This window comes from Cinclus cinclus, chromosome 18 (genome assembly GCF_963662255.1).
Source record: "Cinclus cinclus chromosome 18, bCinCin1.1, whole genome shotgun sequence".
NCBI lineage: Eukaryota > Metazoa > Chordata > Aves > Passeriformes > Cinclidae > Cinclus > Cinclus cinclus.
The window spans coordinates 2,143,884-2,171,083 of record NC_085063.1 but is presented as its reverse complement, the minus strand read 5'-3'; the positions used below and the strand labels follow the sequence as shown (position 1 = coordinate 2,171,083).

At 43.2% G+C, this 27,200-nt stretch overlaps 1 protein-coding gene across 5 annotated transcripts in view; it reads right to left on the bottom strand.

Annotated features, from left to right (window-relative positions):
• Nucleotides 1-3,475: 3,475 nt before the first annotated feature.
• CPNE1 (copine 1) overlaps nucleotides 3,476-27,200 on the bottom strand; it is a 44,297-nt gene continuing 20,572 nt past the window's right edge. For 3 of the 5 annotated variants that reach the window (XM_062504995.1, XM_062504996.1, XM_062504998.1), the window contains 15 exons: nucleotides 20,468-20,596; nucleotides 19,822-20,001; nucleotides 18,988-19,071; nucleotides 18,710-18,781; nucleotides 17,996-18,079; nucleotides 17,460-17,549; nucleotides 13,645-13,743; nucleotides 12,555-12,641; nucleotides 12,399-12,458; nucleotides 11,831-11,964; nucleotides 11,175-11,229; nucleotides 11,043-11,094; nucleotides 7,310-7,443; nucleotides 5,326-5,562; nucleotides 3,476-4,638 (listed from right to left, as the gene is read on the bottom strand). In XM_062504995.1, the coding sequence (XP_062360979.1) occupies nucleotides 4,495-4,638; nucleotides 5,326-5,562; nucleotides 7,310-7,443; nucleotides 11,043-11,094; nucleotides 11,175-11,229; nucleotides 11,831-11,964; nucleotides 12,399-12,458; nucleotides 12,555-12,641; nucleotides 13,645-13,743; nucleotides 17,460-17,549; nucleotides 17,996-18,079; nucleotides 18,710-18,781; nucleotides 18,988-19,071; nucleotides 19,822-20,001; nucleotides 20,468-20,596 (1,641 nt within the window). In that variant the 3' untranslated portion in view covers nucleotides 3,476-4,494. The remainder of the gene's footprint in view (nucleotides 4,639-5,325; nucleotides 5,563-7,309; nucleotides 7,444-11,042; nucleotides 11,095-11,174; nucleotides 11,230-11,830; nucleotides 11,965-12,398; nucleotides 12,459-12,554; nucleotides 12,642-13,644; nucleotides 13,744-17,459; nucleotides 17,550-17,995; nucleotides 18,080-18,709; nucleotides 18,782-18,987; nucleotides 19,072-19,821; nucleotides 20,002-20,467; nucleotides 20,597-27,200) is intronic. The other 2 variants (XR_009933771.1, XM_062504999.1) reach the window with 2 other exon arrangements.

The window sequence follows — 27,200 nt, the reverse complement described above, 5'->3', positions numbered from 1 at the left end:
TGAGACCACAGAATGGGCAGCTGCAATGACATAATCAAGGACTCTCAGAATATCCCATGACTCATAGTGTTACCTCGTGAATTGTGAGGGAGGTACTGAGCGTTCCCACCTGAACCTGAAAAGAATGAGAGGGATGTGTCTTTACAAACTGTGGGCCTGTTTGTAAATAAGGCCAGATACTGATGGGTGAATAAAACAATGGGAAGAACCACAAATTCCAGAGGAATTCCACCAATTGACACTGTTGCTGGCCCAAGGCTGTGCTGAATTCTTGAAGAGAAACAGAACAGAGATACAAGGAAAGAGGAGTGGGGGCTAGGGGGTGTGTGGTGTGTGCACCTTAGAAGGGAAATTAGGTGATTTGGGAAGTCTGTACTTCTCAAGTACTTCAGACAATGGGGAAAGAGGGAAATGTGGCTGGGGAATTAGGATAAAAGGAGGCTGCATTCTCCATAATTTTGAGAGACCCTATGGAAAATGCCCCATGGTCTCTCCCTTCATTCATGGAAAAAGCAACAGGACTCCTCTATTTCCTTTTTGGATATAAACCTCTGGCCTTTGGATTAATTTTCCTAACAAACCCAAGTACATAAAATCTTTGGGCCCTGGGACTTCTGGCATCACCACTTGATAGATTTGAAGGAGGACTAGAACTTCGACAAGACTGGTACCATCACCCTGATGAACAGGGTGCCAGGCTGTATTCAGTCTTTGTGGGTTAAAACCAGTTCTCTCTGTATTTATCATAATCTCTTTAATACACTGTAACTGATCTGTAATCTCTCTTAAGGTTGTTGAGTGGTGGGGTTCATTTCTCACACCAATTGTGAGAAACAACCACTCACCTTAAAATTTTAAAGGTTTATTAAACCTCAAAAAACACAACAAAAGACTGAATAAGTGAAAAAGAACAGCACTGGGACCTTAGCTGACTGCCAGAGGCTCACCCACAAAAATGGCTGCACCGCCTTTTATACCCCTGGTGTTGCATCGGCCAACTCTGGACCCTCCCAAAGTCTGCCAGTCAACTCTTCCTCGCAGTCCATTGATGGAGACCTTCTTGGAACTTGATTGGAGGAGAGGTGTTGTCACACCTCCCCAGCAACAAGCCTTCACCATTCCCAACTACTCCATGCAAGGGGCACATGTACACGCCTTCCCTCCACATGTCCCAGACAACCAAGGCTGTCTGGTGGCAACAACACAGGGGGGAAAGGGGACTGTGGGGAGAACAGAGGGTGTCCAAGCAACAAACTGCAATAACATAGCCATACATCAACAGAATTTCTTTTAACATACATACAATATTCATCTCTTAATTGTGAGAGCCAATCATCACATTACCCATTTATAACTCTAGTTTACTTTCAAACCAGCACAACCATGCAACAACAAAACATAGCAAGACTTGGCAGCATTTGGCACCATTTTGTGAACCCAAGTAAGTGAGCCCATCAGTTTAGAACAGACAGAAAGCTCAATGTTCTGACCCCACATCCAGTCATGGTTAGGGTGGAGCAAGGAGGGCAACTTAGGCAGTTTATTGAGACAGCCAGACCACCAAAGTATGCTGCTGCTGAGTGCTCAAAGCTGCTCAGAAGACGGCACCTCCCTATGGAGTTTTCTGTGGCTTCCTCAAACACCTGGAGCAGTCTCATCACTACACTCACCTGAAGACAGTGCCTCATTTTTAGCAAAACAGTCCCCTGTTTATTTTACACCTCAAGGAGGGTCACTAACCCAACCAGTTATCCAGGCAAAAAAGGCATTATCTCCCACTGCCTGCTGGGTAGTGTGGCACAGCCTGGCATAAAAATGTCACCAGTATTTATCGCCACATGTCCAGGAAGCAAAAGAAACCCTCCCCACTGAGCTCCCACGTGCAACAGCTTTTGATTTCTTCAAAGCCCTGAGGCTAAAATACCTTTGGGTATCACAAGCATAAAGGTGCTTGTTTAATCTTGGCAAGGGTGAAGATTTCTTGGGTGTTCCCTGTGCCCACGGGGAAGACAAATTAACCCAGTGACTGGGGGACACAAGAAAGTGTGCACAACACACTGTCCTGATGAAAATAACTTGACCTCTCCTCTAGCTCGACAGCCATGCATTCTATCTGCATTCCAGCTACACCCAGGGCAGCATGTGGCAGGAAACAGACCTGCCAGCCTTCCACCTGAGTGCCCAGCAGCTGTCTGCATTTCCTCTAAAACCTGGAGCCCTGAGGAAAGACAGAAAATAGGCAATTCTGCAATACCGCCAGGTCAGTAGCTTCCAAATTTAGTTTCCCTTGGCTTTTTACATGGACCTGCACCCATGTAACTCTTGGTCCTAAGTGACAACTACAGGACTCATGTCCCTTGCCCGCATTTCAGCCACTTACGTGTGAGTAAAGAGCATCTGCTTCAAATTCTGGCCTGCTCCCACAGGGGGAAGAACTTCCTCAGACCTGCCTCTACAACTTCTTGGCCTTTCCTCCCCAAAACAGGAAAGGTCTCTTCTCCCATAAATGAGTCCTATATCTGGAGATACTTCAGCCCGCTGCGGAACAGTGACTCCACTCCTTACAGGGCAGATGCAGAGGACTCGCTCCCTTCTGCATGGGAGCTGACAGAGGTTAAAAAGGAGAGGCAAAATGGGCTTCAAAATACACACACCAAAAAACAGCCTTAGGTTTCTTGTATGCATAACAGAAACGGAGAGCCCTGTCTACAGGCTGTAAGCAGCTGAAAACACAAGTGAAGGATGTCCTCAACCACAAGAGCAGTTTCTCAGAGAAAACTTTGCCGTTTCCCTCCCTCTCTTCCACATCTGTAACACATTTTAGTTTAGACAGCCACTCAAGAAGAGAGTTTGTTTGATTTCCTTCAAGATGAAATCTTGAAGTGCAAGACTTAGTGCAAGAAGTGCAAGAAAATGGGGTGCTGCAGGCCAAGTGTCAAGAAAGATGGTCCAGCTGCTGTTTATGTAACCTGAGAGAACATATCATGGTCAAAATAGGTCTGAATAGAAAACAAGGACAGATTTATCTTGGGTCAGCAGTGGTCCTGACCCCACAGCCCTTCAAGCACAAGCTACATGGTGGCAGAGTCCACCTAGAACAATGTCTAGTTAAGGATGTAAATTCAATCCCAAGTGCTGCCTTCACTCAAGCTTGTAACTTAACCAGTTTCAGGGCCTGGATCACAGATACAGTCTGCCAATGTATTCTCACAATTTTCTGGTTTATCAGGTAGAGCACAAAAATAATTTTGTAACTTCACTGTAAAGGAACAGCTCATCTTGCTGTAGGAAAGGGCTGTGGGATTCAGCAGTCTTAGTGATTAAAGGGGAACAAAATTAACAATGATGGACAACTGGCTCTGCTTTTTTTTTTGATCTCACTGAACCTAGGCTCACTCAGACACTGAAACACCACCGTCCACATTGCTGGAAAACAAGGGGGAAAGCCCAACAAGGAAATAAGAGTCCAGACATGTTTTCTAAGTCAAAATAGAGTATTTATTTATGTAACTGAAAGTGATAACACTTGTAGTGCAATAGCAAGCCCAAGTTTCTTCTTTCTACTTGGAAATGAACCATCTTGCTCAAAATATTTGTGCTTTGCTATCATGTGCCTATTCTACAGTCCCCAGATCATGTAATGCATATTTCACACTACTGAGGATAAAGAAGCAGTTCCTTGGAGTTCTACAGATAAGTTACTTCTTCATTTTGTAACTTGTGTGATATAAAGAATTCACTCAAAGCATCTTCATTTCAGTGTTTCCAATTGCGAGACTTTTAAAGTCACATTAATGTGACTCATTAATCTCACCACAATCCCATTAATTAATGATTAAGCCTCATTTAACCCCCATAAATAAGCATAGTGCAGCATTCTTGAACTGTAACAATGGCTTCAAGCAGTTCATCACAGAAAAAAAATTTGCTAATAGAAAAATATAGTTAAACAAAACACAGAAAGGTATGGTCACTGAAAGATTAAAAAAATACACTGGCACTTTATGAAGGCACAACAGGAACTACCTCAGGCATCCAACAAACAGTCTTTGGTCACATCCAGTAAAGAAGGGTCCCCATTTCAAAGGCAGCTTGATAGAAGACACCTATCAAGGAGCACATAAATGTCATTACAGCAAACACGGGTGCAACACTTCTCTCACCCGGCTCAGCACTAGAGCAGCTCAGTTCAGATGCCCACCCTGATAGGCAGCAGCAGATGGGCTGTGTCAAGCAACTGTGTCTGGTGTGATATGTCACAATGCGTCGCTGTGGCAAGGTGGAAAACCAACAAGGCCATCTTTCTGTGACAAAAACTTCCAGCACTTGGAAGTTTTTCTGTATTTACATTTCTTCCGAGAGAAGTAGGAAAGATCAAAGACTCAGCACAAGCAGGTATAAGAAGCGATGTGTACTGGTGCAATCTCGAGGCACAGAGCACCCACAGTGCGCAAGGCAGAGTGTGGCTGCAGGCAGCTCTCCTTCACCCCAGTGCTACAGGTAGCCAGGGCTATCCTGACTCTGTGTGGCCTTGATTTCTGGCAATTTCAGGGGGGGCCACCCCTGCCATTTATAGTATGACACTAGCTGCTTGGGCACTTCAGCCAGAACCATCTGGGAAAGTGCTTCCCGGGGAGCCTGAAAAGAGAATAGGGAGAATAAATCAGAAATTCCACAAAGAATAGGTTTGGTAGCCTAGTGAAACAGTCTCTTAGAGAATTTGGAACACCTGCCCCGCTCATTCTGTTTTAAGAATTGCTTGCTAACTTTCAGGAGCACTGCCAGTCAGTCTCACTGAGCACTGCTGATGAATGCCACTTGTTCTCACCTCAACTTCAGACTCACATAGCCTTTATATGGTCCTAGTCTGGGTGAAAAACTGCCCCAGCCACTAGCAATGTCTCTTATTTTGGGTTTTCATTTGAGTCACTCAACTTAATTGACCATGCATGGGTGAACGCCAATGCCAAGAGTGGAAGTCAGGGAGCTGGTGTGTGCCTGGACTGCTTTCCACAGCAGGGAAGGCTGATCTCAACTTCAATCACTCATGGGCCTCAACATCAGAGACTGATGATAGGATCTCAGTTCTTTGCCTAAATATTCACATCCCAGGACAGAGAACATACTCTTTTAACCCTGCAATAGGCAAGAGATAGTATGCAAAATCAATTACACAATGAGGGCTCTCAAGAACAGCAAGACACAGTTTTGAACATTTCAATTTTCACTGGGAACAAGCAGCTTGCTGCCTTGTCAAGGCACTGGCCATTTTTTTGATGCATACATCCTGGCACTGAGATTCTTCTGAATTTAAAAACAACATACATTTTTGAACTGTCGGAAAGGCACAAACTGAACGATGTCCCGTGCAGCTGGCTCTCCTGTCACAGATTTCAGAACACCACTGTCTCCATCAAGGAACTCCATTGCTTTAAAATCGGCTTCACCAACACCAACAATGATAATGGACATGGGCAGCTTAGAGGCATTAACAATTGCTTGCCTAGTTTGGTCTAGATCAGTGATCTCTCCATCTGTGATGATCAGCAAGATAAAGTATTGCTGAAAAACATAAGAAAGCATCCAGTTAGGCACTTCAACACCAGGGCTCACATAACTGAATGTATATAAAGCATTCCCTTACGCTAAGAAAGAAATCAGATGTTGCTGTGCCTGAGACAAAACTAGAACATTAAAGAAACTTATGTTCATTCACATTTTTTCCTATTCCTAATGAATTTCATTGTGCACTTCCAATATTCTTCGGACTAGAAAAAAGAGAAAGGATTAAATTCAATTTATAAAGAACAGTTACATCGGCAAAAAGTACTAGAGACAAAAAGTACTACTAAATTATTAACACAACTGCATACAAAATTCACTGATAGGCGCTGTTTTAATGACTGGTGTTCAGAAAGGCTAGAGATATTTAATTGTACTAATTCAGAGGGAAGGAGTTCACTTTTTCCATTTCAAAGGAGGGCCTTGCTTTCCCTAGCACATACTTGTCTTTTCAAACTGAGACTTGGCTCTTTTGTTATCAATAATTTAAATTAGAAGCATCAGAAGTATTAGAAATCTCCAAACACGTCAGTGATAAATAACATGAGATGTTCTAGAGATAACACGAAGGGAAAAATACAGGAGCTTTTCCAGAAAGAAAAGAGTACCTCAAACCAATGCCTTAGTGTGGTAAAGTGTTTAAAATTTCCATCATTTTCCAGAAGCTGAAGTTTAGTACCTGGTTCTGAAATGAGCAGTTGCTGTTTTATAGCAGCTATTTACAGACTTAAAAGGAGGCAAACACAATGAAAATAAGAGAAAACAGAATTTCCATTTCCAAACTACAGTTAACACAAATTGCCGATTGCTGACAGATTCTTTTATTTAAACAGTTAGGTTTAAATCTGAATGAAAAGCAAAACTAGAGATACTTAACACATTACAAGAATTAGGAATATTTCCCCAAAGTGCTGGGCAGGTTAAAAAATACCCACAGAAATGTAAGAAATGGATCTCCTTAGCCCAAGTGCCTCACAGCATGGGTAATGTAGTTGTTATACACACAAATATAAGTAGCACCAAAAATACTGACACAGCTACATGATAAGTAGCACAAGGTATGTCAGAATTCTTTCTGAATGGTCTGTCAAAATGAAATCAGCTAAAATCTATCAGGACATTTAAGCCCTTCATCCTTAAGCAAAACTAATGAAGTTTAAAGAAATTAAGTGAAATTTTAACAGCCATGGCCACAGCAGCATACAAACAAGCCCATCACCATAGAGAAGCACAGATGCTCTGCAAGTCAGCACACTGACTGAACAGTTCTCAGGCTCCATGCCATTATGTTGGATGGATAGTCAAGCCCTCTGGTAGTTTCTTAGAGGCTTTTTCCCAACATTCTTGAGAGCAAAATTGTTTGGCACAAAACATTAGTCCATATGCATGCCCTACAGGTAACAGAACTTGGTAAGAGAGATTAGAGTGAGGCAACTGCTGCCTCAGTCCAACTGCTCTAACAGCCAACACAGCAACCCTGTACAACGTAACACTAGTGTCAGCAAACTGGGAGAGAAATAAATATCACATGAGCAATTAAACTGATGTATCTACCTAGTACAGGTTTATAGCAATATGCGCCAAGAGAGCATCAACATGATTTCTGGAGGCTGACACCAGATGACCAAACTTAGGATTCTAAGGAAGGAAGATAACATCAATTTACTATTCCATTCTATTCAGTCATAAACATGGAAAATAGAAACATCAACCCAAAGCAGATCCACAATAAAGGCCTTGCACTCACTGCAGCAGTTCCTTGTTGTAGCGAGTGTGCTGCAAACCTTGCCACATGGTTTATAATAGGAGAGAAGTTGGTTGGTCCATAGAGTCGGATTTGAGGCAGAATCTGGCGGTAGGCATCCACTATTCCTTGGATCCCTGCAACACAAGGAAGGGAAGCTGTCACAAGAACCCACAATTCCTCCAGTTATTATCTTATAAACATTAGTAAGCAGCATAGCCAAAGACAACTCACACAGCTGTGAACTCTTGAAGGGCAAATAAACAGCAGCATAATGGGAAATACAGGAAGCACAGAGATTAAAACAGTGGACAGCTGCAGAGATTGTATTTGTGCGTTTCTTCCCCATTCTACAATTCTTCACATAAGTCTTTGTGCCTTTAACATCACAAAGCTCAGGATTCTAGCTTTTGAGCTGGCAGGGCTGATTGAGAAGGCTTTAAACTAGATTTGAAGGGGGAAGGCAGTAAGATCAGGCTTAGCAGACATGAGCCTAGGACTGGCATGCCAGCATCAGGGGTGAAATCCAAACCCCAGCTGAACTGTATCTATACCCTGCTGACCTTTAAGTGTGTATCACCAGTACACACTTGCACACTTATGGAGACAAGCAAGGGACTCCCATGCCAATAAAAGCCAAAAGAGAAACAGCAGAAAATTATCTCAAAGGAATTATGAGTGTTCCTCCAGGAAGGCGATACAGTCAACAGCCCAGCTGAGTGTTTACAGCAATGCACAGAGCACAGGCAGCACATAGGAGGACCTGGAAGCCATTGGTGCTGCTAGAAAGCTACAAGTTTGTGCAGTTATTGAAATTTGGTGGGACACCCATGGGAATCCCATCACTAGAGGACAGCTATTGATGGCTACAGGCTGTGAGGAAGGAACAGGAGAGTAAGGAGAGGTGGAGGGGTTTCCCCCTACGCCAAGAGGGTAGATTGAGTGCAAAGAGCTGTGTCTGAAGAACAGCCATGTGAGTGAAAATTACATAGAAAGCCTGTGGGTAAAAATCAGTGACCAAGGCAACAAAGGGAACTTCATGTCTGGGGTCTCCTACAGGATGCCTGATCAAGGGGAGCCAACTGATGAAGCCTTTCTGCTCCAGCTACAGGAGGCATTACGCTCACAGGCTCTTGTCCTGCTGGGGGACTTCAGCTGTCCTGATACCTGCTGGGAAAGTAGCACAGTGAGCTGCAGGCAATCCAGGAGACTTCTGGAATGCACGGAGGATAACTTCCTGACCCAGGTAATCAACAGCCCTGCCAGAGAGGATGCATTACTAGATCTGTTGGTCACCAGTGCAAGGCAGGTAATCAGGAACAAGATCAGAGGCAGCCTGCACTGCAGTGATCATGCATTGGTGGAATTGGCAGTCCTGAGGAATATGGGTCAGGTATGACCCTGAAGGTTAGAAAAACAGACTTCCAGCTCTTCAGGGAGATAGTCAGTGGGGATGCCCTAGATTACTGCCCTCTGGGACAAGGGAGAATAGAGTTTGGCAGGTTTTTAAGGAAGCCTTCCATAGAACAGAAGAGCCAGCAATCCCAGGAACAAGAAATCAGGCAAGGAAGGCAAGAGACCAGTATAGCTGAGCAGGGAACTGCTGGTCAAACTAAAGGGAAAGAAACAAATGCATAGACAGTTAAAGCTAAGGCAGGTCACCCAGGAGGAGTATAAAGTTTGGTTGTGTAGGGATGGCCAAGGTGGAGCTGGAACTGAACCTGACAAGGTAGGCAGAGAGCAAAAGGAAGGCTTCTACAGGCCCATTAACCAGAAAAGAAAAGTCAAAGGTGTTAGCCCCTGATCAACAATGCTGGAAAACTGCTAACAACAGATGAGGAGGCTGAGGTACCCAATAGCATTTTTGCCTCAGTCTTCAATGGCAGACTCTCTATCCACACCTCTTGAGTGGATGGATAGCAGGATGAGGACTGGAGGAGCAAAGTCCCTCCTACTGTAAGTAAAGATCAGGTGTATGATCACCTGAGGTATCTAAACGTACTTAAGTCCATGGGACCCATAGGTGAATCCCAGAGCCCTGAGTAGATTGGCTCATGGAGTTGTCAAGCCACTCTCCATGATATTGGAAAACTCATGGCAGTCAGGTGGAGTACTAGGTGACTGGAAAAGGGGAAACACTGTCCCCATCTTTTAAAAGGGTAGAAAGAAGGACCATGGGACCTACCAGCCTGTCAGCCTCACCCCTGTGACTGGGAAGATCATGGAACAAACCCTCCTGGAAGCTCTGCTAAGGATATGGAGGTGATTCAGGACAGCCAGCATGGCTTCACCAAGGGCAAGTTCTCCCTGACCACCCCAGTGGCCTTGTACAATGGTGTATCTCAGTAGACAAGGGAAAGGACACTGATGTCATTTATCTGAACTTCTGTAAAGCCTTTGACACAGATCCCCACATCCTTCTCTCTAAACTGGAGAGAGATACATTTGATGAGTGGACTGTTAGATGGATAAGAAAGTGGTTGGACAGTCACATCCAGAGAGTAATGCTCAACACCTCAGAGTCCCAATGGACATCAGTGACAAGTGGGGTCCCTCAGGGGTCTGTATTGGGACCAGTGTTATTTAATATCTTCACTGGTACATGAGGGGAACAAGTGTTCCTCAAACCCTCATCAGGTTTGCAGATGACACCTGAAGGACAGGGCCATCCAGAGGGACCTGGACAAGCAAGAGGATTGGCCCATGGGAATCTCAGGAGGTTTAATAAGGCCAGATGCTGGTGCTGCACCTGGGTTGGGTATCAGTCCTGGTATCGATCCAGACTGGGACAGGAATAGATTAAGAGCAGCCCTGATGAGAAGGATTTGGGGGGGCTGGTGGATGAGAGGCTGCACACACCTGGCCATGTGTGCTGGCACCCAGAAATCAACCATGTCCTGGGCTGCATCAAAAGAAGAGTGAGCAGCAGGTCAAGGGAGGGGACTCTGCCGCTCTACTCCCCTCAGGTGAGGCCCCACCTGCAGTACTGCATCCAGCTCTGGAGTCCTCAGCACCAGACAGACATGGACCTGGTGGAGGAAGTCCAGAGGAGGTCACCAAGTTGATCAGAGGGATGGAGCACCCCTCTTAGGAAGAAAGGCTGCCCAGATCTCTGATGTGAATGGAGTTGGCTGAAGTTCCTGCTTGGGTTTGAATGCAACCTATCCCAGACTTATCTGGGGACTTGTTTTACTTCTAGGCTGGTCGTGTTTTGGTGTTTGATATGGCCAAATTTATCTGGGAGCTACAGGCCAGCTGCAACCGTAACAGAAACCACCTCCACTGAAGAAGATAGCTATGAAAAAAAGCAAGCTTTTAAGACAAACTTTAAAAGAGTGGTCAAACATATCCACATATATACACATTACTGGTAAAGTAACCCTAGTTTCTAACAGCCTCAGCAGATGGTGGCTGTGGAATCTTAAGAAGCACAAGCACAGAGCTGAGCTGAATCCACTGCCACCTGTAACCCAGCAGAAGTAACCAAGCTGAAGCAACAAAAATTTTAGTACAGACTGACAACAAATTAAATCTAGACCCCTTCATTGAAGCTTATGGAGCTTGCAGAGAAATCTGCATCAACACACATCTGCTTTTCTCAGCATCAAGGTGAGAGTAAAGCTCTATTTGTCCCACGTCTTGGTGCTACATTTGATTTTCATCAGTTCTGAAATAAACACAGCACTTCAAACATCTCCCCCACTCAGTGACATTATTAATAAGGAGGTGTCCTCACCTTGGCAATAAGGGTTGCTGGGATTGAAGTTCAAAGCAAACTCATGAGATACCTTGGGAAATGAAACATTACAAACAGTTAGGGAAATGCAGACATGGACAGAGCAAGGGCCGAGCACTGTGAAGGCCCTACCTGCCAGCTAGGAGGAACCTGAGCTCCAAATCCAAATGCAGGAAACAGCTTGTCCCTGGAAAGAAAGAGCAACAACAAAAAATTAAAAAGAACAATTCCATAATAACTCACTCTTCACTTTTATTCACCAAAGGTAGCTGGAGACTAAGGCAGAATTCCTGCCATGAGGAATTAGTATATCATCTAGCTGCCCATGGCCTGGTACCAGGTATCCACTGGTTTCAGGCTTGGGCTTGAGAGTTAGATAGTTTCTTTCAGTGCAGCACCCCACAGGACTCTCAGGAAATTTCAAAGCAGGAGAAAAGCCAGACCAAGCCTGGCTACAGGACAAAGCAGACGAACACGTTCCCATTCCCACTGAACTAAACAGGACATTCACGTTTGCAATGCATCATCTGCAACAAGGCATCAGTGCCCAGCTGAAGCCTCAAAGGGACAAAGGGACTCAGAAGGGAAAAGCCAAGCAAATATGCCAAATTATGAAGGGATGCCATTGCCCTCCCTAGCACTGACAGAAGCAGGAGGAAACAGTAGCAGGCTCCTAAAGGGATCTCCCAAGAAAAGGCAGCTCCTCAATCATTAAAGCAGTGCAAGGCTAGAACAAGCTGTGACACATTTTTGACACGGTGACTAGATCAGTCGAGATCATTACATACGTGTCGTAATCCTGGACGACACTTCCCACACTCCAGATGGCAATCAGGTACTCATTTATCCCATCTGGGCTGATGTAGTGAAGAGAATCCGGTGACTTGGGATCTCCATTGGAGGCAGTGAAGTCAACACCCACCTGATCAGGCAACATGATGGCAACAAATCACTAATGCATCAGCACAAACAAATGAGAAGAACTATATCCAGAAGCAGGGGGTTAGCTCAGACCCACACAGTTCCTTTCCTCCCAGGCACACAGCAGCTCTACACAAGGACATGCACACAAGCTGCACCCCTTTTCCCACCTGGGTACAGGCATTCCCAAGCCATAGCAATCCTTTCCACTGACATACTGAACCAATTTCTCAAAAGAAGTTTAAGAAGCCCCAAGTTCCATCCAAGTGCTACTTGATCACAAAAAAAGTAGAGTATCCTTAGTGTTTTGCAGACTTCATCACTGCAAATCCACACTGCATTTGCATTCACTCATTGCTGCCAATAAAAGTACTGAACACAATCTCACTGTTTTTATCCTGTCATTAACAATACAAACAGTGGGGAATAACTCACCGTAAAGTTAATCTGGCAGCCTCCCATCACATAGTCCAGAAATGAATATTCTGTCTCAATCTAGAGGAACAGACAGACATTGTTAACATTGTTACACCTACTCATCTCACTACAATCAGAAAATAAAAAGAAAAAAAACAACAAAAATCTTCCTACCTTGCAGGATTTTATCCTTATAATGCCAGAGTTTTTGTAGTTGTTTTTCTTTCTTTTTTTTTCAGGATGAATGCACTCATATTCCACCTATAGAAAGCAAGCACAGAAGCAAGTTCCAAAATACGTGCCTTTACAGGACAGCAAATTATTGAAACAGACAGTGTCACATATTCCACAATTTCTGAGTTACCAAAATACCCAACAGAATTAAGAAATTCAATTTTTAAAGATCTACAACTACTTTGGCCACTATCTGAGAAGATAAACAAGGTGTTTTTGCCACCAGCACTGGGAAGAGGAGGCAAAAACCTCAGGGTGGGGAGGCCAGAAAAGCCTAGGCCATAGGTTCCCACTGGTAGCGTTACCTTGCTTGGATTCACTCGCATTGGTTCTTAATTCACAAGGGCTAGAGAAAAGGCAAGAACCTTCCACCCACTTTTGGATCATGACCAATCAAGCTGGCTGGCAACTGGAGTAGTCCTGGGCTACATCCTGTGTGCAAATACATCTGCCTCAATTCAGGTGGGCCTTCTCCAGGAGAATGAGATGTCAGGTTTTCACTGCAGACAACAAACCAAAACCAGCACCACTGGCATGTGACTCAATTTGTTCCAAACTGGATGACCAAGACAAGTACTCCTTGGAAGGACTGTTGCTCTCTGTTAGCTGGCAAGGTGACCAGAGTGCTCAGGTGGGTGACCAGGTCCAATACAAACATTTTCTAGACAAGCTGTGCCTCTGGACTCACCCGTTACAGCACCAACAAGCACTTCTATTTTCACTTGACTCAGCAGAGGCCAAAGCAAGCTGAACTGCTGGGAAAAGTAGCTCAGCGGACAATAGGGCCAACAGTTAACAGGCTCAAGCATATTTTTAGAAATAAGAATGGCAACAGAAACCAAAGAAAAGAAATATCATTTCCACACCAGTTTTTATTCTTTCCAAATGTTGGTTTAGTGATACAAAAACACAGACAAAAATACACACATTTGGAGGCAACAACTAAAAGTGCATGTCTGAGGTCAATATTAGAAAGGGGGTTTGAAAGCCTGAATTCTGGACTAAGTAAGCAGGGGCTGAGGAAGCTCACCAGAGAGCCGGTACCAGCTGTCTGCATCTGCGCCAGGGTCGTTTCCAAAGTGCCTATCAAGTCATGTGAGCCATCACTGTCATGATCTGCACACTGCACCTGAAAGGAGGAGGAGCAGGCCATGGGCAGGCATCCTTCCTTAGGGAGACTGGTCACAGCTCGCTGCCCCATCTCCTGTCTCACAGCTCTGCATCCACGTTGGTGAGCTCCCCCATGCCATCAGGACTGGGAATGGTGACCACATCACTAACTGAAACCCAGGAGCAAAGACACACAGCCAGAGAGAACATGTTCACTTCCTCACCTGTTTAAGTAGATGTGATGAAAATTTAAGAAAAATCTTCCCTGGTTTAAATGTAAGAGATTAAATAAATAAATATTTTTTTAAAGAAACATTAAACCCCCCCCCCCGACATTTCACAGCCCAGATGTGTAAACATGAGGTCATTCGGGACAATATATGCAACTGGGGTAACGGAAACAAGCAATTACAACTGCGTTATCTAAGCAATGAGCTTTTTTCTGTCCAACAATAGCATCAATTTACAAAGAAACTAATTTCAAAGGAGCACTAAGTCTCTTTCTGCATCTTATGGCAACCAAATTATAAATACTTTATTAATAAACAGTCATTTTTATATCAGCATGAAGAACTAGATAATGCAAAAGAGCATTTACAAATAAAAATATACCAATAACTATAGCTCACAGCAACATGGTGTCATAGCTCTCCACAAAATCACCAGTGAACAGCATTTCTAACATGTTCAGTGCATACGACTGAAGAACACAAGTAATTCCAGAAGCAGTCAACTAAGGGACACCTGTAAGCAGCCACCTCCTCCTCCTCCTCCTTGGAAGCTCACATGCCACAGATTCAGGAACTCTCTTTCTGAGATCTGCCTTTAGTAATCAAGAAACTGATGTTACTCCAGTATAAACCACAGTGACAGCTTTTTCCTAAGGACAATGGGACAAAATGAACCCATGGGTAACACCCCAATAAGGACATCAAATTCAATTGCTAGATATCTGAATTTGGCATAGGGCTCTTTAAAGGATCCCCCAGATCCACTGGGATCAATGGAAAACCCATACAAACAGCCAGGTGAATTATGGCCTAATGCAGTCACCTAAATGGGAAGCACCACAACATCCTTCAGTGTCTTAATGGCAAAAGATACCACAGAGACTGTTCCCCCTTCTCCTCTCCATCCTTCCCCCCCACTTCTGCTCTTCTCTTCTAGACACTCCACCATGAAGCAACTTCCACCCCTCCTGCCTGAACTTTACTCAGCTTCTCACAGCAATTCTGATGTTTGCACATCACCCAAAAGCAACTGGATTATGCCAGGCAGGCCTTCTTTTGTGCAGAGGCCAGGGTGTAGACTCCCAGTGAAGGGTCTTCTTTGTGCCAGTACACCTGGAGAGCTGCAGGAAATCCAGCAGCTGCCATCTCCACACATCTCCTCTCCCTTCCTTCCTGCTCCCACTCCCCTTATAGCCATAACAAGGACCAGTTTTGTTATTAGTTCACAACATGGTATGGCTTAAAACAAATCTCTTTTTACAAGGGTTTTTTCTAAGACTTGCCAAGATGTGGTGCAGGCAGCCCAAAGAGTGATGATGCTGCAGACAAAACCCTCCAATACTGCAGGACACTGTATAGAGTTATTTATTGATTATTTCTTTGCAAATCAACTGTCTGATACTCATTACAAGTCATGGAATACAGTCAGAAAGGAAAAGGCCCTTATCTTCTACAGGAGGAACTTCCAAAATCCACAGAAAATTTTGTCTTTGTGTATATGCCATGAAACTGTGAATACCAACACCCACAAATTTCTATTTTGCTACTTCTGTTTGCTACATTTGCTATTTCCATTTACATAACTGTGGGGGCGAGCCACTGCTTTCACTTATTTTTCACAAAACTGTCACAAAGATTAGGCTGTGTCACAAAAATGAGCTGCTCTTAACACTGAACAAGGAGAACATCACTTTGCATCACAATGAAGAAAGAATTGCCATAATACTAGGTAGCATTTGGTCAAAAGATTTATGTTCACACACATATTCAGCATGCAATTCTCATACACAGCTGGCAAAGTTGCTGTTTAGGGGACAAATGAAAACAGCTGTTTCTGCTGTGCTGAAATTCAAGTTCTCCCTTCACTGAGTACTAGTATTTCACGCATAACTGCTCCTAGGTAAATTTCTGGAAGCCTCAAACAAGAGGTTTTGAGGAACACATTCCAAATGAAAAATAAAACAGTAGTGCAATATTATATACTTTAGTGCTGTTATCGAAACTCCTGCCTGCCCATCTAGACTCCCCTAACTTCCCCAGCCTGTTAAGGACAAGAACAGTTTAATCCTTTTTCACAGCTGCATTGGGAAACTTCACAGATTATTTGCCCATGCATCAAGAATTTTGGTTTAAATGAAGTAACAGCAAAAAGCTATCTATTGTAAGAAGCAGGGCACTCTGAAGTGGATTCCAAAGCAAAACAAACTAACAAATACTTTTGGGCTACAGCAAAATATACCCCCACAAAACAGCACGTGTAAACCATGTCATGTCAGTTCTAACAAATTACAATATGCACCTCTTAGCCACCCTCTCTACATGCTTGCTGCACACTTTTGAACCAAGATGACTTCTTTCTGACCTAACACTGTTGATCCCCCACCAAGAGCTCACAAACACCGCTTAGAACACTGCCACCTATCAACAAGCCCAGCACAGCTCTTGGAGGTCAGCATTTTTCCTTTTTTTTCTTTCTCTCAGGGAATTTTTCTCCCATTTGTTGCCTAAAAGATGAAAACAATGGTACGTAAGAGAGAAAAAAGATGTGGCTAAGATGGGGAGGAGGGGGCAAAGGGTATAGCTGGCTGCAGCCTCTGAGCTGGGGAGTGAGCTTGGTATCTGATGGGGGCGTTTCTCTTGCAAAGTGCAGAGATACAGAGACTTAGCTGGGGTTCAGGGCCTGGGCTCAGCCCTCTCACACTCTTGCCCTAAGGTGTTAGAAAAGTAGAGAGAAATTATACTCACACAGAACTATCTATGGATTTAAATGCCTTTAAATTATCAACACATTGCTTAGAAGAAAAAGAAACAGATTAAGTTGCTATCAGATTTTCTTTTGTAGAAACATATTATAAGATGTAGTTGTTCTGCTACACCTCCACAAGCTAGGGCCACAGAGAATTAGTGATCATATACAAGACCACAGGGGAATGCAATTCTGACTCAAAACTAAATTTCTACTTGAAAGGGATAGAAAAAGAGTTGGGAAAAGCTTCCAGTCTCATGAATAGATAAATCTGACAGATTCCTCAAAGTCCTGTCTGGGTCAGTATCCAAAGGCACTCAAGTTTGTCCAACATCTGCAAGTTTCCCAGTTAACTTAGAAACAGTATTACAAAGCCACAATGAAAAAAAACCAAACCAAAACAAAACCAAAAAAAAAACCAACAAAACAAAAAAAACCAGAAACAAAAAAAACACCCAAACAATCAAGACACTACAACCAAAGCCCAACTTGAGACCCTGGCCAGAACAGTGAAAAAAACCAGTTACAATTTTTCTTATGACTAATAATTGGAAATTGTGTCACTTCTGCATTTCCTGACTTCTCAATTTGACAACTCGTAATATTTTAAAACAGACTATAATCACTTATCTGACACACTACAATTCCAGAAAAGCAATCTAATAATTTCTATATGGCTAGAAAACCTGATAACTCACAGTTAGCATCAACAGATAATTGATGACTTGGAACAACAAAGAGAATTTCTAAAGACCGTACCTTGATAGGTTTATTAAAATCTCCACCACAGAAAGTTTGCAAGGGAACACTGAACTTCCTCCAGCATGGATTTAAGTTATTCTTGATGACCTTAAAAAAATGATAGCATAATGTCACACGAGGACTGCAGTGTGCAACTCACTAAGAATGGTGACATGACAGCTCTTCATGGCAAGTTAAGAGCAGCCTCAACCAGTTCGACCATGGCATGTATCAATGGCCAAGCAACAGCTCTGTAAGAAATAAAAGCTTGACGCTTTCAGTGAAGTTAAATTTTACAGCCAAGCTCAACACCATTGAAAAGGAAGAGACACCCTCTTCTCACTTGCTGTCCATGGTCAGATTTCTTAATCAGGTAGCTCCATGCAGTCATCAGGCAGCAAATAATTTGCTGCAGCCACAGTGAGCAGAATACCTGTTAATAGGATACTTCCTCCACAAAACTGGCGCAAAGCATGACAAGGAGTGGGACTCTCAATTTTAGTAAGAGAAAGCTGTCTGATCAACTCAAGGAAAACATTGTGTGGCAATTTTACCTCTGATCTGTACACGAGCTGCCATGCTCCAGCATCACTCTGCTTGTAAATCTCCAGAAATGGATCCGATTTACCAAAGATATCCTGCACACAAAAACCCAGAAGTAATCAGCCTCCTCTGTATTTTACCAAAATTAGAAAAGAATAACTAATTAGTAGACAATACTTCAAAGTCAAACAAACTATAAATTCATTTTCTTTCCTCATTTTATTTTCCTTTTTAAAACTGCTGCAGTCATCAGCATTTTTCAGCTCCAGTTACAAGTCCTGCCCCTCAGACTATTGTTCCTATAGATCATATTTTTTTCTAACTGAGAGTTAGGTCACAAAATTCCTGTATTAGTCTTTGGCTTAAAATAACATTGAGCAGAACACTTAAATTTCCACCGTTTCTTCTTTAACAAAAATACAGAAATATCAGTTCACTGGAGAAAATTATTTAACAGATTTGTATTCATATACAGAATGTTCCAAAGCCAAAATAATACCTCAAAACCTAAACCTGGCAGTTGAATTTCTAGTTTTACATTGTGGACTTCAACATGCAATTGTATCTCCAATTTACTCCACTGTAAATAACATAAAACACAGAGACCCTTTGCTCACACATGGATTACTGGCTTAACTGAATGTAAACACAGAGATTCCTGGCCAAAAGGCACAAAATGTAACTACCAGAGAAGCATGCAATATAATTTTTTTTTTAATCAATACCTTTTTGTCCAAGTTTTGGGCTTCAATTTCCAAGTGCACAACTCTGGTATCCTTAATCTCCTCTGCTGAAATCTGTGCCATGGAAATTTGGGGGAGGGGGTGGAATGTTAAACAAGAAATCATAGAGTTTTGCTTATATTTTGTCCATAAAAGAAACTGTACTTCTTTTAAATACCTCCCTCCTATATATATGTAGCATTTGAAGATATACTGCCAGGAAACCAGAAAAGCCACTTTATCCCAGACAACATATTGAGAGAGTTTCTTCAAACAAAAACCTTATCTACCGTAATAGTGCCCTTTCCTGCTGGCTTTCCCTGCTTCAGTTCCAGTGGTTGGGTGAACACTGAGCTGGACACAACCTAAGGTCAGAAGACAGATAATAGAAGTATCAGGTTAGACAAAGAGGAAGGAATTACAATTCAGGTGCAAAGTTTTCAAACTCTCAAAAAAGTTCTAAGAATATTTAAATGCGATTCCAGCAGTAACAGACATCAATTTGGGCTTCTGAACAGTCTGAAAATCATCTTCTCTCACTATCCAGGAAACAGTGCCCACAAACACATCTCTCCAAATTTAACTTTAGCTTCCTATTTTTGCTACCTCTTGGACACAAGAGGCATTGTCATCACAAGCAGCCAAAAAGCTACTAAAACTTAAAATGCTATTTAATTTATTGAGTCTTTCTTTAATAAAATGAATTCCACTTTTCTTCTCCTACCTAGCTATACAATCCCCTTCTCAGAAAATGAACATGGAATCTCAAGTAGTCTTATTTCCCCCGATTTACCACCTGATAGTCACTCTGTGCAAAGGAAACTCCATGAGAGCCCTCCAAGCACCATGCTTCCTCACTCCCAGACTGCCTTTAGTGCTACAACTGCCTCCTAAGTTAAGCAATTAATTACAAAATACATGTATTTCTAACCTTTGCTTTGTGATCGACATTACAATTTTTCTAACAATGTTCAATGGTAACACAAACATGCTTAACAGTGTTTACAAACTTGAGTATGTTGAAGCCTTTGACAAAGCAGATTTTCACTTCATTTTTCATAATAAAGCCAACTCTCGCTGCTATTTTGTACATCACTTAACATGTCTATACATACCTGTCCCAGTGTGCACTCAATCCCTCCCAGGTAGTCATCATCATTTAAATCAAAGGACTTGTTATCAATATCATAGATACTGAATTTCAGCTTCTGCACTTTCTCAAAGTAGTAGTCCACAACCAGTTTCTTGCAGAATTCAGGGTCTTGGCAGTTCTTGACCTTTTCCGTGCGATCTAGCTGCACAAACACAGGAGCAAAACTGCTAACAATGAATAAGAAGCCTATGTTATCCCACCCAGCTTTTTACCTGCACCAGGTGAACACAGGCACCAGCAAGGCTACACACCCTGGACCATGCCTCGTGCTCAGTGACAAACCAGGGCTCACCGAGAAAGGAAAAGGCATTGGAAAAACACTACTGTATGGGGAAATGCCGAAAACTAGGGGGGAAAGAGTGCTGAAACAATGTATTCTGGAGCGTGTGCTCTAGGGCCGGTCATACCACTACAGCCAAACGAGCCCCCTTGATGCAACTCCGAGCAAACAAGCCAGCAATTCAAGAAACCGCCGAAGGTCTGAACGCGGGCAATGGGACCGCTCACCAATCCTAAATCTGAATTAAGCACGTCACGCACCTACCAGGAAAACCTAGGGGATGGAAAGGGGCAGACTCGGCGCATTTACGGCCACCGGCCGCTCTTACCTCAGCCCAGCGGCCGCCGCCCGCGTCCTGCAGCAGGACGCAGAGGGGGTCGGACCTGGAGCCCAGGTCCCTGTCGAGGAGGCTCCGGCAGGACACGGACAGCTCCACCCGGGACACGCAGGCGGCCATCTGCGGGCAGAGCACAGCGTCAGACGGCCCGGCCCGGACCCCCGGGGCGGGGCCGCGGCTACCGGAGCTCCGCGGGCCCTCCCGCCCGGGCCGGGCGGCTCCGGAGGACCAGGGCAGCAATGTGCCGCGGCTCGCCTCGCCCCGCCGCCGTCCCTCGGCTCCTGCATTCACCCATTTCCACCGGGCTCTACCCGCTGCTCCCGCTCCCCCCGCAGGAGCCCTTCCCTCTGCCTCCGTGCGCGCTGCTGCCTCGGGTTTCTACAAAGGGCCGGGCGTGTCGTCCCCTCCCTGGGACCGCCGCTCACAGGGACAGGGACGAGGACCACTGTCCGTCCCGCCCCCGCCCAAGAGTCGTCCCACGCGGTGAGAAAGCGCTGCCAAAGAGCCCCTGCTCACCCACGGCACACAGAGCACCCGTGCTTTGCCGTGCTGCCTTCCAAAACACCGTAACATCATCCCGCAAAAGGGGGATAACCAAGTTTTATTACACGTTAAACTGCAGACGCTTCTGTTTGAGGAACAGCTATAATTCTCAAAACTGAGTTAGAAGACTTCAAGCATCAATATATTACAGAGACTGGACAGTTTGAGGACTAGAGTTTTAAATGGGAATATTTCATAGAGAAGCTTCTTCTGAGTCTGGAAATTAAGAAATACTTGTTTTGGCTTTTTAGTACCCAAATAACACGTGGCTTCCTCATACTTGCACGGTGAATACATTTAACTCAAAGAGATGAGCTTTTATTGTACGACATTTAATCCCTTGGACATCCCAGTCGGCAATCTACCCTGGCAAAATGTTAACAAAGTCACTTAATACGCCACTGCAAGGCACTCAGGTGCTCCAGTGATGGTGGCAGGACAAAAATTAGCACTCAGTAAAAGTTAACAAAGCTTTAGGCAAAGACAATCACAGTGCAGCTTTCACCTAAGGTCATCATCATCACCTGGTTTAACACCAGCATATTTAAAAAAACTTGTGTGAAGTAGTCTGGTGATCAGCTGTTCCAACTACTGGCAGGAGCCATCCATTTTCCACCCAAGTCGCCTTCAACTCCAAGTAAGATTCACAGAGAAACCACTGACTTTAATAAATACATTTCTCCTAAATTCGCAAGTCACAGGTATCGAGTTTTTTCTTTACCTACACATATTCCATCAGACCAGCTTTCACCTCACACAGACTCACAACTGTGCAAACGGACAACAGCAAAAATTTGCTTGACACCCAGTATATGACAACAAGATTAGGTCATCCAGTCTGGGCTCCTTTGCCAACATTTTGCCTCTGTTTTTCTCTACTACGACAGAGTTCTGTACTAACAGGAGGCACCTTTCCTCCCCACTAGAGCTCAAAGCAGCAGGAGTAAAGTTAACCTCAAAGAAACAGCTCCCCATAAGCTTTAGCATCCCCAGTGGAGTGGTTCCTTTCTGGGACAAAGCCACTACTGCACATCTTAAGCTGCATGCAGAACAAGCCCATAGATATTTATTCCATGTTACAAAGACACCAAAAAGGAAGAGTTTGGGATAGCAACTGTTAAACCACACCATGAAGCCAGGAGGTGAAGGGACACAAGTCGTCAAACCCAATCACCTCTTATCTGCTACCTGAACCTCTTCTCCAGATCAGCAGCAATGAAATTATGAAAATACTCCACTGCTTCAAAGATTTGACTTCCAGTGCCCTAATACCCAGACGGCTGTCTCATCTGATTGTTTTAAATTTAGTAAGGGCATAGGATTTCCCTTGAAATGCAGCCCAGATGTTCTGCTGAACCACTGGGGACATTACAGACTACGAGGGATCCTTTCCCACTGTATCCCCTTGCTCCATCAGGAGATCACAGGGCACTTACTGAGGCACATAACCACCAAGACACCACAGAGCACAAGCAGGCCAACTGTCTGGAGTGGCTGAGCAGGAACTGTCCCAACCAGCTTGTACGCCCTTCCTCACCAACTCAGGGGATCACAAGAAAGCAGGTTTAACAACTACAGACTGAATCCTTATGAAAGAAGAGGGAAAAATCCTCAACAGATTCAGATTTAAAAAAAATAAAATTAACCTGAAAACACCACTTGAATCTCAGCTAGCAATTTATATTTACTGCCTAAGGATGTCCTCAAAGAACCCACACAACCTTCTTTTCATTTCATGGCTACCCACACACACTGTATGGTATTCTCCAGTATCAGTCAATTCCTTGAATAGTAGCAGAAGAAAATCTTGGTCATTGATATCCCAGAAGCAAGAACAATAAGTAGCTGGTCTGCTGAGAAACAGGATCCATTTCAGCCAAACATGAAGGTCTGCTTAGCCCCCACGTAAGCAACTTTGCCCAATTACCCTGCTCATGCAGTTCACTGAGCAGCACAAATCTTTGGAAATCTGCCTGCACTTGTAAAGCTTAGAAAGATAAAAAGTTGAACGTGTTTTCATCCCCAACACCTACATATTAAAAAAAAAAATCTGAATGGGAAGAAAAAATAGTTAAGTTCCTCACCAATTAGAAAAATTAGCTCAAATTTGATTTTTTAACAGAATTTCATTATGACAATATTGGCTCAAAGTTTTTCTTTTCCTCCAGAAAGTAAGATTTCTGGAATTTACTTTCATTTCTCATAGTAAACTGTAGTGATTGCACTTCTCTTTCTAAAAAAAAGTTAATAGTTTATGTGAAATATAACAGGTGGCAATTTCTCTCCATAGAGTCCCAGTTCCCTTCCTCCAAGAGAAGTGACAATTCCAGAAGTTTTCAAAATGCCTGCAATTAGTGCTCGGATTCAGAACCGTGCCACACAACACAACACCCCAGCCCGTTCCTCTTAAAGCAGGATGCTTTCTCTGATTTGCACTTCCACACAACGCTGCAACATCGTCTTGGCATTTCATCACTGCTCGCTGCCCAGCTGGCACTGCCAGCTCACTGCGAGGGACAGCAGGACAGCATCACCCAGCGCTGGCACTGCCAGAGCAGCACTGCACCACTCACCAGTGCCGTGCAATGCGCGCGTGACCCGAGAACAATCTTCTACTGGTTACTAAGCCCCAACAGTGCACAAAGGCTCTGATCTCAGGCTAAGTGTAAGTTTGCTGCAATTACACTGAAAGAACTTGGGGTTTTATTATTTTTATTAACAGCTTTCCTTTTTTTTTCCTCAGCCTGCATTCAAGAACACCAATTGTATTCAGCTTGCAGACTGGAATGAACATTTTTAAACCACATTTCGTGTTGTTTCACTGAGTTGTCACAGAGCATACTTATTAGTATCTGTTCATACACACAAAATAAACTTAGTTTTTCGACTTGCAACAGTATTTATAATGGCAGAATATCATTTACATTTGTTGCAACACCAATTTTTCCAACAGTTTCAGAAATTCTAAAATGCACTGTTTTCCTATTTTCTCCCTCACGACCACCCTTGATAATTAATACTGATGTCTACTACTTGAACCTTCTGGTTTACAGAAGGCAGTAGATATTTCCAAAGCAAAACCAGCAGCTAAAGCAAACTGCTTTCCACAAAGTTATCACATTTCATTTATAAAGACTTTATTATACATTGATCCTGATCAGCTTGCAATAATGACAATTTAACAACCTCCAACTGCCATCAGTACATTAAAGTACTGCACAGTCTGGAAGTCTCAAAACTAATCTAGCCACAGAAATTCAGATTACCATGTGAAAATGAACTCCAAAAGCAGTAGTAAATTCAAACTATCATTAAAATACAGAAAGCAGAACTACTGGGTACATCCTATTATAGTGGTTTCAAATGAAAAGGCAATGTAAGCAAGCCACCAGGTAAATGCTGTAGCTTGAAATAGCTTGTAAAATACAGCTGAGGTTGTGCTACATCCCCAGGATCAATGATTATAGGGACAATAGCCACAAACATCTGACCCACTGCTCCCACAGCCTGGGGATCTTACTGGTGAGAGGCATCACATATGAAGTTTCATCCCGAGCCAAATTCTGTACATTCCCTCAAGGGAAGAGTTTCCAACATACAACTTCAGATCCACCATGTACCTCTATTTTTTGCTCTTATTTAGAATTGCACATGATATAACACCACATTTTGAAAGAAAAAAAAAATTACATCACCCATGTTATCCCTACCAACACTAGGGCAAAACACTATCCATAGAAATCTGCAAGATCCTAAGCACATACTCCAGAGACGTCTTTCACTGCCCAACCAGATGTCATTCCCACTTGTTCAAGTAAAACACAGAATGGCTCCATACTAGGTGCTCAAGACAACCAAACCAAGGTCCCTTTTAAAAAGTCAGAATCATTTTTACTATGTGTACCAGCTTTTCCCTGTAAAGATGATCATAAACTCCAATAGTTGTACAATACACATGAAAAGATAAATCTCAACTTTTCAATAGAGCTCTTCTACGCTGAAATTACGCACACCAGTAAAGAAGTTGGTCCTAAATAATTAAACCAAGATTAAAAATAAAAAGCTGCTTTCTAGGAAAATTACAGAGGACATTTATGTTACATACACAGAAGAATAAGCAAGTACCTGCTACTTTCTAGAGTTTCATATAAGCATTTTAGAGCTTCTAACATTTTCACATTTCTTCAGAAAAAGCTACTTCCTTCCACACAGAAAAGAACACTTTCCAACATAAAGAAAATCAACACATTGACAAGTCTATAATATTAAATTTATTATTCCTCTATTGATTGAGCTTAAGCAAAGCTTAAAGCAAGTCAGTTGTAAGAGAACAAAGCACTGTATGCTTATGGTTGCAGAAAACTCCAAACCAAGAGTGATTGAAGGCTTTAACTGTCCCCAGTTCAGAGCTCTGGAGGGTCTTGCATTTCCCCAAATTCCACGTACGGGTACCTGAAGCATAAACCAACTCCTCTTTACTTATCATTCCTGTATGAGTGCCACCATTTAGTCAATTAAGGTTCAAGCACTGGGCACTCTAAGGTTAGAATTATTGAATTGCATAGTTTGTTTTGTACACTTCCACCCCTCAGTAAGCCTGAAGGCCAGAGGTTCCTCTTCAGGCTGGGAGGATGAGGTGAAGACAGTGAGCACTGGGCGAGAGGGGCATTGTGATCACCCCAGCATGGTGGCTCACAGCACCCAGTCACCCTGAGGACATGAAAAATCTAACAACTTCATGGCATCAAACACCATCAGCAGTATTTTTAGCAGTGCCAGGAGGTGGTATCTTCTTGAGAGAGAACAGCAGCACTATCACTGAATACAGCCTTGTGGGTCAGTTTGTTTTCACTGCTCCACATAAAATGAAATATAAGCAAGGATTTAGCCCAAGAAAACCTGCAGGGTTTTTTTGTATTTAATCACACTAAAAAATTCTCATTAAATACAGTACAAAATACCCAACCAGCTCTATTTCAATGTACACCAAATTTTACACATTAATTTAACACCCTGTTTAACTCAAAGCTGAGGTTTTAATGCATATGCTCCAGGACAGCTGATTTCCAAAGAATTTACTCTGTACTGGACTGGCCATAACTCCTGCCTTACATTCTGCTACAAACCCAGCATAAATGTCAGCAATCATGCCAGCAGGATGTCCCTACCGCAATTTTCATCATCTTAGCCTTTTGCTATCCAACAACTCAAGAAATTAACTCAAGGCATGTAACAGAGCATCTCCATTAATTAATCTTGCACTTATCAAAAGCCTGTCTCCTCCCCCTCGTCTCTTGCTTAATTTAACCCCACATATTCCAGTTATCACCCAACCTTCTTCAAAGCTCCTCCTCTCTTTCTGCTGTGATCCCAAAATAGGCAGACCAGAAGAAGCAATGCGTTCTCTTATCAGTTCAATTTTGAGGGTGCAGCCTGTTACATTTTGGGTTTTGATATTACAAAGCTGATCCTAGTGCTGAGGTCAGGATCACTTTCTGAATGTGTTATCAGAATAAAAGTCATATTTTGATCCTTCTTTCCTGAATACCATAAGGCTCTAAAAGAAATCATATAGCTAGGTTTGTAACACCAGATGCACTAAAATGCTTCTTTATTTTAAACTGAGATTAAGAGAGTCTAAGAAGGACCACAGTCCACAAATTTAGTCAATAAAGGCCTTTTCCAGCACTCCAGCTCTTCTGTGGACCATAGACCCTCATCCCACAGTGCTAGATGTTCTGCAAAAAATATAAATGGCTGTAAGTTTTTCTATCATTTCATCATTTCTGGCAGTTTGCAGTGGGGATGCAAGTACTTTAAGATCACTATTGCTACAGACGGCAAATAAATCACTATTCTTCACACTGTGCACCGAGCTGTCACTATACATACAAGGGGTTAATTAACTGCTATTACAAATTTAACATATAACCTGAAGCAGAAGGCATCTCCTAACTGTTACAAAAGAAAGAGAATGGTGAATACTGGGAAGAACAACTTTCTAAACAAACCGCTCTCAACTTGATTCAGTCCTGGTAGAGTGCCCAGGGTTCACCAGCCAGCCTTAATTCCAGGGATGAGAGCTCCCAGGGAGGACACACACATTTCCTCCAGGGTGAAGCGGAGGCTGTGCTGATGCTGAAACTCTGAGCCATGACCAAGGGTAAGACCCCCAGGCCAG